Source organism: Haematobia irritans, chromosome 1, assembly GCF_050003625.1.
Source record: "Haematobia irritans isolate KBUSLIRL chromosome 1, ASM5000362v1, whole genome shotgun sequence".
NCBI lineage: Eukaryota > Metazoa > Arthropoda > Insecta > Diptera > Muscidae > Haematobia > Haematobia irritans.
This window is the reverse complement of record NC_134397.1, coordinates 71,644,825-71,658,333: the sequence shown is the minus strand read 5'-3', so window position 1 is coordinate 71,658,333 and position 13,509 is coordinate 71,644,825. Positions and strand designations below refer to the sequence as shown.

Below are 13,509 nucleotides of genomic sequence, written 5' to 3'. Positions count from 1 at the left end.
AGCTGATATCTTGCCATATTATGGGTGTGTGCAAGATAAGATCGGTTAATGAAAGTAGGATGTTTATTATATTCTATTATTAGCAATAGATATCTGCTCTACGCATCATCTTAAGCTCCCTATGCCATAACGTGCGGGAGAGAGGGAGACACAGAGAAAGAAGAGCATATGTGATTTGTTTGTGCACCCGTTTTGAATGTCATCAGATTGCCGCAATTTTTGCAGTTCATGCTCCCCTCAACTTCATATCACTTCGATGGGACATTCCATAAATAATTCCGAGCGCACAGTATCAACACCGACAACGAATTATCTTCGTAACAACGATGCTATTTACTCGTAATATTATTTACGAATGTGAATCTTTTCTTTTCAAATGCATGAGCCTCGTATGGCTGTGTGCTGAAATCACAAACAAACTCACACACACACACACATGTAAGCAAGCCTTAGATAAGATGCGTCGATGTTAAGAGCGTAAGCAATTTAATATCAACTAGAGTTGGATTTTTAGTATCAACTGAAACAGCGTCCAACCACCTTCCTTCACTTTCCCCTATTAAACATTACCACCTTTGTGAATGCTTTCTCTGGATGAATGTCGTCCAAAAATTTAGGCGTAAATATTTTGTATTTGTAGACTTTTGATTATCTGTATATCTGGTAACTGTGGGCCTCTTGTTTTGCCTATGGGTGGGATTGTGTGATATCACTCAAGTCATAGTTGGCATTTATACAACAAAGCCAGCTGATCTTGTCACAAACGCCCATACATATCCACACAATAATTTGATTAATATCTGTGCGACCTGGATCTGTTTTGACAGTTTCCATTCTAACGCGTTTCCGGACAGAACGGCGAGAAAAGCTCTCGGCCACACTTTTGGCATATCTTACACGATCTTCAAGAGCGATAACAGTGTTTGAAGAAAAAAATGAAAGGCTTTCGTAATTTAAAATTGGAAGGTTAGTGTCATGATTATGCATGCTGGTGGTGAAGGACGAAAAATAAAAACAAGTGAAATAATCGTTGAAAATTATTTACAAATTGTGATACGAAACAAAAGGGATATGTAATAGAATTATCTCCTGTTGCTTTTGATTTTTTTTTTTGGATTTTCTCAAAGACTCTTGAGTGTGGATAAATGTTAAATATTTTAGTAAAAGGATTAATTTGGGACTAAGCTAGCTAAAATCTATTGCTATCATCTTCATTAACCATTTGTAATAGTAATCTATAAGTGAATTTAATCTATAAGTGAATGAAAAAAATCCCCTCTTAGAGGATTTTTCCCTGAATGGGAAACAATGGAAGGCATTATCGAAGCTGGAGGTCCCGATATTTTTCAAAAACCGCCATTGAACGGAAACTTGTTTTGTAGATGTAGATATCCGTTTCCGCTACATGGTTGCTCATTTATAGTGTAGAGTTGCCATCAAACTAAAATTTTTCTTGCAACTTAATGCTATCATAGACAAATTAAGGTAAAGACATCTCAAGTGAATTCACAGCGCTGTTGTTTGTCTTCACACCGTAGAGGGCTCTTTATACCCTTCACCACTACTGTGGTACAGGGTATAATAAGTTTGTGCATTTGTATGTAACGCCAAGAAGGAGTAATCATAGACCAACCTTTTAGTATACGGATCGGCTTAGAATTAAATTCTGAGTCGATTTAGCGATGTCCGTCTGTCTGTCTGTCCGTCTGTCTGTCCGTCTGTCTGTCCGTCTGTCTGTCTGTCTGTCTGTTGATGTATTTTTGTGTGCAAAGTACAGCTCGCAGTTTTAGTCCGATTGTCCTAAAATTTGGTATAGGGTCCTGTTTCGGCTCAAAGACGATCCCTATTGATTTTGGAAAAAATCGGTTCAGATTTAGATATAGCTGCCATATATATTTTTCACCGATCTGGTCATAATTGGCGTGTATATCAACCGATCTTCCTCAAATTCCGTACATCCGAATATTTTATGGGTCTCGAAAAACTTGCAAAATACCAGCCAAATCGGTTCAGATTTAGATATAGCTCTCATATATAGCTTTCGCCCGATTTACACTCATATGACCACAGAGGCTAATTTTTAACTCCGATTTAGTTGAAATTTTGCACAAGGAGTAGAATTAGCATTGAAACTATGCGTGCCAAATTTGGTTGAAATCGGTTCAGATTTGGATATATCTCCCATATATAGCTTTCGCCCGATTTACACTCATATTACCACAGAGGCCAATTTTTTGCTCCGATTTAGTTGAAATTTTGCACAGGGAGTAGAATTAGCATTGTAGCTATGCGTGCCAAATTTGGTTGAAATCGGTTCAGATTTAGATATAGCTCCCATATATATGTTTTTCTGATTTCGACAAAAATGGTCAAAATACCAACATTTTCCTTGTAAAATCGCCACTGCTTAGTCGAAAAGTTGTAAAAATGACTCTAATTTTCCTAAACTTCTAAAACATATATATCGAGCGATAAATCATAAATAAACTTTTTCGAAGTTTCCTTAAAATTGCTTCAGATTTAAACGTTTCCCATATTTATACCCTTCACCACTACTGTGGTACAGGGTATAATAAGTTTGTGCATTTGTATGTAACGCCAAGAAGGAGTAATCATAGACCAACCTTTTAGTATACGGATCGGCTTAGAATTAAATTCTGAGTCGATTTAGCGATGTCCGTCTGTCTGTCTGTCCGTCTGTCTGTCCGTCTGTCTGTCCGTCTGTCTGTCTGTCTGTCTGTCTGTCTGTTGATGTATTTTTGTGTGCAAAGTACAGCTCGCAGTTTTAGTCCGATTGTCCTAAAATTTGGTATAGGGTCCTGTTTCGGCTCAAAGACGATCCCTATTGATTTTGGAAAAAATCGGTTCAGATTTAGATATAGCTGCCATATATATTTTTCACCGATCTGGTCATAATTGGCGTGTATATCAACCGATCTTCCTCAAATTCCGTACATCCGAATATTTTATGGGTCTCGAAAAACTTGCAAAATACCAGCCAAATCGGTTCAGATTTAGATATAGCTCTCATATATAGCTTTCGCCCGATTTACACTCATATGACCACAGAGGCTAATTTTTAACTCCGATTTAGTTGAAATTTTGCACAAGGAGTAGAATTAGCATTGAAACTATGCGTGCCAAATTTGGTTGAAATCGGTTCAGATTTGGATATATCTCCCATATATAGCTTTCGCCCGATTTACACTCATATTACCACAGAGGCCAATTTTTTGCTCCGATTTAGTTGAAATTTTGCACAGGGAGTAGAATTAGCATTGTAGCTATGCGTGCCAAATTTGGTTGAAATCGGTTCAGATTTAGATATAGCTCCCATATATATGTTTTTCTGATTTCGACAAAAATGGTCAAAATACCAACATTTTCCTTGTAAAATCGCCACTGCTTAGTCGAAAAGTTGTAAAAATGACTCTAATTTTCCTAAACTTCTAAAACATATATATCGAGCGATAAATCATAAATAAACTTTTTCGAAGTTTCCTTAAAATTGCTTCAGATTTAAACGTTTCCCATATTTATACCCTTCACCACTACTGTGGTACAGGGTATAATAAGTTTGTGCATTTGTATGTAACGCCAAGAAGGAGTAATCATAGACCAACCTTTTAGTATACGGATCGGCTTAGAATTAAATTCTGAGTCGATTTAGCGATGTCCGTCTGTCTGTCTGTCCGTCTGTCTGTCCGTCTGTCTGTCCGTCTGTCTGTCTGTCTGTCTGTCTGTCTGTTGATGTATTTTTGTGTGCAAAGTACAGCTCGCAGTTTTAGTCCGATTGTCCTAAAATTTGGTATAGGGTCCTGTTTCGGCTCAAAGACGATCCCTATTGATTTTGGAAAAAATCGGTTCAGATTTAGATATAGCTGCCATATATATTTTTCACCGATCTGGTCATAATTGGCGTGTATATCAACCGATCTTCCTCAAATTCCGTACATCCGAATATTTTATGGGTCTCGAAAAACTTGCAAAATACCAGCCAAATCGGTTCAGATTTAGATATAGCTCTCATATATAGCTTTCGCCCGATTTACACTCATATGACCACAGAGGCTAATTTTTAACTCCGATTTAGTTGAAATTTTGCACAAGGAGTAGAATTAGCATTGAAACTATGCGTGCCAAATTTGGTTGAAATCGGTTCAGATTTGGATATATCTCCCATATATAGCTTTCGCCCGATTTACACTCATATTACCACAGAGGCCAATTTTTTGCTCCGATTTAGTTGAAATTTTGCACAGGGAGTAGAATTAGCATTGTAGCTATGCGTGCCAAATTTGGTTGAAATCGGTTCAGATTTAGATATAGCTCCCATATATATGTTTTTCTGATTTCGACAAAAATGGTCAAAATACCAACATTTTCCTTGTAAAATCGCCACTGCTTAGTCGAAAAGTTGTAAAAATGACTCTAATTTTCCTAAACTTCTAAAACATATATATCGAGCGATAAATCATAAATAAACTTTTTCGAAGTTTCCTTAAAATTGCTTCAGATTTAAACGTTTCCCATATTTTTTTACTAACATTGTGTTCCACCCTAGTGCATTAGCCGACTTGAATTTTGAGTCTATAGATATCAAATTCTTCCAGATCGAGTGATATTTAAATGTATGTATTTGGGACAAACCTTTATATATAGCCCCCAACACATTTGACGGATGTGATATGGTATCGAAAATTTAGATCTACAAAGTGGTGCAGGGTATAATATAGTCGGCCCCGCCCGACTTTAGACTTTCCTTACTGGTTTTTTACTAACATTGTGTTCCACCCTAGTGCATTAGCCGACTTGAATTTTGAGTCTATAGATATCAAATTCTTCCAGATCGAGTGATATTTAAATGTATGTATTTGGGACAAACCTTTATATATAGCCCCCAACACATTTGACGGATGTGATATGGTATCGAAAATTTAGATCTACAAAGTGGTGCAGGGTATAATATAGTCGGCCCCGCCCGACTTTAGACTTTCCTTACTGGTTTTTTACTAACATTGTGTTCCACCCTAGTGCATTAGCCGACTTGAATTTTGAGTCTATAGATATCAAATTCTTCCAGATCGAGTGATATTTAAATGTATGTATTTGGGACAAACCTTTATATATAGCCCCCAACACATTTGACGGATGTGATATGGTATCGAAAATTTAGATCTACAAAGTGGTGCAGGGTATAATATAGTCGGCCCCGCCCGACTTTAGACTTTCCTTACTGGTTTTTTACTAACATTGTGTTCCACCCTAGTGCATTAGCCGACTTGAATTTTGAGTCTATAGATATCAAATTCTTCCAGATCGAGTGATATTTAAATGTATGTATTTGGGACAAACCTTTATATATAGCCCCCAACACATTTGACGGATGTGATATGGTATCGAAAATTTAGATCTACAAAGTGGTGCAGGGTATAATATAGTCGGCCCCGCCCGACTTTAGACTTTCCTTACTGGTTTTTGTTTGTGTTTGTTATTGCGATGATGTTATGGAATGTGTGTTGTTGGTATCTTTTGTGGTGATAGTTGTTTTGTTGCAATAGCGAGATCAGAAAGGGATCATGTGTGTGTGGAGTTGTTTTTCTTTACATATGTGTCCTTTATGACTATTTGTGTCTTTGAGTTTTATTGGTGCATTCAGTTCTGTTGATGCATTTATGAAGCGCACACGTGGTGCGCTTGCGTGCGGTATTTGTGTTTATTAATAAAAATACATTTATTTCGTAACATTTTAGAAACTGATAAGTGAATGGTGTGATGTTAGAGAAAACAAAAACACTTTATATTGATAAAAAATAAATCACATATTAAGAAACTGTATATTTCTATTAATAATTTAAAATTAGTGAGGTTTTAAATTGATTTACATAAAAATATTCATAATGAGTGGTAATAAAATGATCTATATTTACTCTACATCTGGATCACAGTACAATTTTTTGAGTCTATATTTTTATACCCTCCACCATAGGATGGGGGTATATTAACTTTGTCATTCCGTTTGTAACACATCGAAATATTGCTCTAAGACCCCATAAAGTATATATATTCTGGGTCGTGGTGAAGTTCTGAGTCGATCTAAGCATGTCCGTCCGTCCGTCCGTCTGTCCGTCCGTCCGTCTGTCCGTCTGTCCGGCTGTCCGTCCGTCTGTGGAAATCACGCTAATTTCCGAACGAAACAAGCTATCGACTTGAAACTTGGCACAAGTAGTTGTTATTGATGTAGGTCGGATGGTATTGAAAATGGGCCATATCGGACCACGTTTACGTATAGCCCCCATATAAACCGATCCCCAAATTTGGCTTGGGGAGCCTCCCGGAGCAGCAAAATTCATCCGATCCGGTTGAAATTTGGTACGTGGTCTTAGTATACGGTCTCTAACAACCATGCAAAAATTGGTCCATATCGGTCCATAATTATATATAGCCCCCATATAAACCGATCCCCAGATTTGACCTCCGGAGCCTCTTGGAGGGGCAAAATTCATCCGATCCGATTGAAATTTGGTACCTGATGTTAGTATATGGTCTCTAACAACCATGCAAAAATTGGTCCATATCGGTCCATAATTATATATAGCCCCCATATAAACCGATCCCCAGATTTGACCTCCGGAGACTTTTGGAGGGGCAAAATTCATCGGATCCGGTTGAAATTTGGTACCTGATGTTAGTATACGGCCTCTAACAACCATGCAAAAATTGGTCCATATCGGTCCATAATTATATATAGCTCCCATATAAACCGATCCCCAGATTTGACCACCGGAGCCTCTTGGAGGAGCAAAATTCTTCCGATCCGGTTGAAATTTAGTACGTGGTCTTAGTATACGGTTTTTAACAACCATGCAAAAATTGGTCCATATCGGTCCATAATTATATATAGCCCCCATATAAACCGATCCCCAGATTTGACCTCCGGAGCCTCTTGGAGGGGCAAAATTCATCCGATCCGGTTGAAATTTGGTACCTGATGTTAGTTTACGGCCTCTAATAACCATGCAAAAATTGGTCCATATCGGTCCATAATTATATATAGCCCCCATATAAACCGATCCCCAGATTTGACCTCCGGAGCCTCTTGGAAGAGCAAAATTCATCCGATCCAGTTGAAATTTGGTACATGGTGTTAGTATATGGTCTCTAAGAACCATGCAAAAATTGGTCCATATCGGTCCATAATTATATATAGTTCCCATATAAACCGTCCCCAGATTTGACGTCCGGAACCTCTTGGAGGAGCAAAAGTCATCCGATACGGTTGAAATTTGGTACATTTTGTCAATATATGGCCTCTAACAGCCATGTAAAAATTGGTCCATATCGGTCTTTAGTTATATATAGCCGATGACTTATTACACAAAAATTGGTCCATATCGCCAAAAATAATCTACCAAAACTTTATTTCCATAGAAAATTTTGTCAAATTTTATTACTATAGAAAGTTTTGTCAAAATTTCATTTCTATAGAAAGTTTTGTCAAAAGTTTATTTCTATACAAATGTTTGTCCAAATTTTATTTCCATAGACAATTTTGTCAAAATTTTATTTCTATAGAAAATTTTGTAATCTACCAAAACTTTATTTCCGTAGAAAATTTTGTCAAATTTTATTACTATAGAAAGTTTTGTTAAAATTTCATTTCTATAGAAAGTTTTGTCAAAAGTTTATTTCTATAGAAATGTTTGTCAAAATTTTATTTCTATAGAAAATTTTGTAAAAAATTTATTTCTGTAGAAAATTTTGTCAACATTTTATTTCTATACAAAATTTTGTCAAAATTTCATTTCTATACAAAATTTTATCAACATTTTATTTCTATAGAAATTTTTGTCAAAATTGTATTGCTATAGAAAATTTTGTCAACATTTTACTTCCATAGAAAATTTTGTCAACATTTTATTTCTATAGAAAATTTTGTCAAGTTTTTATTTCTATAGAAAATTTTGTCAAATTTTTATTTCTATAGAAAATTTTGTCAAAATTTTATTTCTATAGAAAATTTTGTCAAGGTTTCATTTCTATAGAAAGTTTTGTCAAAATTTTATTTCTATAGAAAATTTTGTCAAACTAGATTATATACGTATTTAATCGGCCTTTTTTTGTTTAATATATACCCCGTATGGGCTAACTTACAATTTAGAAGACAGTGCTAAAAAGTTTTACGATACCTTGCCATCGGCAAGTGTTATCGCAACCCAAGTAATTCGATTGTGGATGACAGCCTTTAGTAGAAGTTCCTACGCAATCCATGGTGGAGGGTACATAAGATTCGGCCTGGCCGAACTTACGGCCGTATATACTTGTTTTCGTCTGCAATTGAGCGATTTTTTAATTTGGCTTTATTTTTGTTTTCTTTCCTTTGCTTTCTTGGTGAAACACCAAATATTGAAAAAACCTATAAAATTCAATGCATCTACACCTTTTTTGTAATGAAAATTGACTGATTTGTACGGTTATTCTCGTTTTCCAAAAAGAAATTGAGTCACTTGACTGTGCAATAATAAACAAAACCATGGTGAATTATCAAAGTATGTCTCTATATTTAATTGGTCTATGAATTGAGTGGGATGACTGCGCACTGCAAATAAACAAAACTATGGTGAATTATCAAAGTATTTCTCTATATTTAATTGGTCTATGCTTTTATATACTATCATAGACCAATTAAATATAGAGACATACTTTGATAATTCACCATGGTTTTGTTTATTTGCAGTGCGCAGTCATTCCACCCAAAAAGGCTATGCGGTGTTTTGAGATGATCGACACTTTGGTATTTTTAGTGCCATCCTTACCGTCCAAAATGTTCCGATTACTGAACCTCATCACAATTCTGCAGGCATAAGTGCGTGTCATAACGGAATGTGTTAAATAAGAAAAAAATTGAACATATTCACAGTTTTCCAAAGGGCAATGAAGTCAATAGCAGACAATAAGGTTCGATCGCGAACCGTATTGGATTGCAAAATCATGTTCAACGAATAATCGGAATACGTCACGATCCACATCATATGGGTGCCGAACATGCCGGACTAAGAGAAAATGTAAAGGTAAATGAATGAATGGCGATAAGAGCTAGGACACATAGGGAAGTGAACTTAAGGAACGCAAACCAAGTAGGGGCAACGCGGGCTGACACATGGACACGGAAGACACATTAAGAGCTGAGGACCAATGCAACAGTTGGAAGGGCTTTGAAACAACTATGGGGTACTCATATAAGAAAAACTGAAGAACTACTCAAGGAGAGTAGCGCGACTGTCAGGAGGACCGTGGCAATAATGACAGGGCACCTAGAATTGAGAGCAGTGTTGCCAGTAATGGGGATTTTTCCCAAATCGGCGATATTTTTTGTGGACGGTGACGACAATTTTGAGTTTGGGACTTGGGTATTTGGTGGGAAATTTTCAGAAATTTGGAGATTTTGTTAGTGGGGAATTTTCGAAAACTACTCAGTATATTAAATAAGGTGTGAAGTTAAGTTTTATAAGAAATTCTTTAATTCTACATCTTCAAAATATAAAAAACTAACTTTCCTCCTCGTTATTCCACGGCATTTATTTGCGGCCAAGAGCAAATTTACAATTTACTCTTTTGTACTATTGTAAAATTATTTCATAAGGACTCGGCTCGAAGTGTTTCCTCCTCATCTGCGTCTATCATAGAATTGAAAAATATATCCCATACATATCCGGTCAAAAACGCCATATTGATCGATCACCCAATTTTATTTCTTGGCTATTTAGAATTAAATGTTGATTAATAAATACGTATGTTGATCGAAATCCCTCCTTATACCCATAATTAATTCTGATGAGGGCTCACAATGGATTGAAAAGTCTAAGTGAGCTTGAATAAAATAGGGCTGGCACTTTAATCTAATCTAGCTCGAAAACAGACATAACAAAAATTACAGTTTTTTTTTATTTATTATCCTTATTATGGAGTTTCTACAGCAGAGCCTTTTCCTTTACTTTCTTTTGAAAATTATTGGGGATTTTTTTTTTTGAGAATTTATATTGCGTATTTTCGGGGACGAAAACATCCCAATTTGGGGAGAAGAATGAAGAAAATACTGGCAGCACTGATTGAGATCAAATCTGTGCCGAATTGGAGCAGCAGATGATGGTGCATGTATGGCGTCTTTTGAGCCTGATGGGACCTTGCAACACCACCTTTGTCACTGCCCTGACTTCAGTTTTCGGTTTATCCTAAAATTCCAATTTCTAGAAACCGGTTTTCGGTGCTTTTTTTGCTTAACCGGTTAATGTCGAAAAAATAAAAATTAGTGGAATTGTTTTTTAAGCACTAACTTAATTAAAAACAAGTAAGGAAAGTCTAAAGTCGGGCGGCACCGACTATATTATACCCTGCAGCACTTTATAGATCCAAATTTTGGATACCATATCACATCCGTCAAATGTGTTGGGTGCTATATATAAAGGTTTGTCCCAAATACATACATTTAAATATCACTCGATCTGGACAGAATCGACTAAAAATCTATAGACTCAAAATTTAAGTCGGCTAATGCACTAGGGCGGAAAACAATGTTAGAAAAAAATATGGGAAACATTTAAATTTGAAGCAATTTTAAGGAAACTTCGAAAAAGTTTATTTATGATTTATGGCTCGATATATATGTATTATAAGTTTAGGAGAATTAGAGTCATTTTTACATCTTTTCGACTAAGCAGTGGCGATTTTACAAGCAAAATGTTGGTACTTTGACCATTTTTGTCGAAATCAGAAAAACATATATATGGGAGCTATATCTAAATCTGAACCGATTTCAACCAAATTTGGCACGCATAGCTACAATGCTAATTCTACTCCCTGTGCAAAATTTCATCTAAATCGGAGTAAAAAATTGGCCTCTGTGGGCAAATAAGTGTAAATCGGGCGAAAGCTGTATATGGGAGCTATATCTAAATATGAACCGATTTGGCAGATATTTTGCAAGTTTTTCGAGACTCTTAAAATATTCAAATGTACGGAATTTGAGGAAGATCGGTTGATATACACGCCAATTATGACCAGATCGGTGAAAAATATATATGGCAGCTATATCTAAATCTGAACCGATTTTTTCCAAAATCAATAGGGATCGTCTTTGAGCCGAAACAGGACCCTATACCAAATTTTAGGACAATCGGACTAAAACTGCGAGCTGTACTTTGCACACAAAAATACATCAACAGACAGACAGACAGACGGACATCGCTAAATCGACTCAGAATTTAATTCTAAGACGATCGGTATACTAAACGATGGGTCTCAGACGTTTCCTTCTTGGCGTTACATACAAATGCACAAACTTATTATACCCTGTACCACAGTAGTGGTGAAGGGTATAACAAGTAAGGAAAGTCTAAAGTCGGGCGGGGCCGACTATATTATACCCTGCACCACTTTGTAGATCTAAATTTTCGATACCATATCACATCCGTCAAATGTGTTGGGTGCTATATATAAAGGTTTGTCCCAAATACATACATTTAAATATCACTCGATTTGGACAGAATTTGATAGACTTTTACAAAATCTATAGACTCAAAATTTAAGTCAGCTAATGCAGTAGGGTGGAATACAATTTTAGTAAAAAACAAGTAAGGAAAGTCTAAAGTCGGGCGGGGCCGACTATATTATACCCTGCACCACATTGTAAATCTAAATTTTCGATACCATATCACATCCGTCAAATGTGTTGTCCCAAATACATATATTTAGATATCACTCGATCTGGACAGAATTTGATAGACTTCTACAAATTCTATAGACTCAAAATTTAAGTCGGCTAATGCACTAGGGTGGAACACAATGTTAGCAACAAAATATGGGAAACATTTAAATCTGAAGCAATTTTAAGGAAACTTCGCAAAATTTTATTTATGATTCATCTCTCGATACATATGTATTAGAAGTTTAGGAAAATTAGAGTCATTTCTACTTTTCGATTAAGCAGTGGCGATTTTACAAGGAAAATGTTGGTATTTTGACCCTGTGCAAAATTTCAACAAAATCGGAGCAAAAATTTGGCCTCTGTGGTCATATGAGTGTAAATCGGGCGAAAGCTATATATGGGAGATATATCTAAATCTGGACCGATTTCAACCAAATTTGGCACGCATAGCTACAATGCTAATTCTACTCCCTATGCAAAATTTCAACTAAATCGGAGTAAAAATTGGCATCTGTGGTTATATGAGTGTAAATCGGGCGAAAGCTATATATGGGAGCTATATCTAAATCTGAACCGATTTCAATCAAATTTGGCACACATGACTACACTACTAGTTGTACCCCTAGTGCAAAATTTCAATCAAATTGGGCCAAACCTCTGGCTTCTAGGACCATATTAGTCCATATCGGGCGAAAGATATATATGGGAGCTATATCTAAATCTGAACCGATTTCAACCAAATTTGGCACACATGACTACACTACTAATTGTACTTTTAGTGCAAAATTTCAACCAAATTGGGCCAAAACTCTGACTTCTAGGACCATATTAGTCCATATCGGGCGAAAGATATATATGGGAGCTATATCTAAATCTCAACCGATTTCGATCAAATTTTGCACACTCGACTATATTACCAATTGTACTCCTCGTGCAAAATTTTAAGCAACTCGGGATAAAACTCTGGCTTCTGGATCCATATAAGTGCATATCGGGCGAAAGATATATACGGGAGCTATATCTAAATCCGAACCGATTTCTTCCAAAATCAATAGGGTTCTATTCTGACCCAAAACAGGAAAATGTGCCAAATTTGAAGTCGATTGGACTTAAACTGCGACCTAGACTTTGATCACAAAAATGTGTTCACAGACAGACGGACGGACGGACAGACGGACATGGTTATATCGACTCTGGCTTCTGGGACCATATTAGTTCATATCGGGCGAAAGATATATATGCGAGCTATATCTAAATCTCAACCGATTTCAATCAAATTTGGCACACTTGACTATAGTACTAATTGTTCTTCTTGTGCAAAATTTTAAGCAAATTTGGGTAAAACTCTGCCTTCTGGGGCCATATAAGTCCATATTGGGCGAAAGATATATATGGGAGCTATATCTAAATCTGAACCGATTTCTTCCAAAATCAATAGGGTTATATTCTGAGCCAAAACAAATACTTGTGCCAAATTTGAAGTCGATTGGATTAAAACTGAGACTTAGACTTTGATTACAAAAATGTGTTCACAGACAAACGGATAGACGGACATGGCTATATCGACTCAGGAGCCCACCCTGAGCATTTTTGCCAAAGACAAAGACACTATGTGTATATCTCGTCTCCTTCTGGGTGTTGCAAACATATGCACTAACTTATAATACCCTGTTCCACAGTGTGGCGCAGGTTATAAAAAATAAAGAAATAACAATTCCTTGTAATAAAATTAACATTTTAAAACAAATTACGGATTAATTTATGCTGTACTTGTAGTGTGATAGAAAAATTGAATGCCGTTTTTT

General features: G+C 36.2%; 1 protein-coding gene across 1 annotated transcript in view; it reads left to right on the top strand.

The window, feature by feature from the left end:
- Window positions 1–809: 809 nt before the first annotated feature.
- The window catches only part of LOC142221151 (sodium-independent sulfate anion transporter), a 49,304-nt gene continuing 36,604 nt past the window's right edge, over window positions 810–13,509 (top strand). The window contains exon 1 of the mRNA XM_075290729.1: window positions 810–966. Coding sequence (XP_075146844.1) covers window positions 936–966 — 31 coding nt within the window. The 5' untranslated portion in view covers window positions 810–935. The remainder of the gene's footprint in view (window positions 967–13,509) is intronic.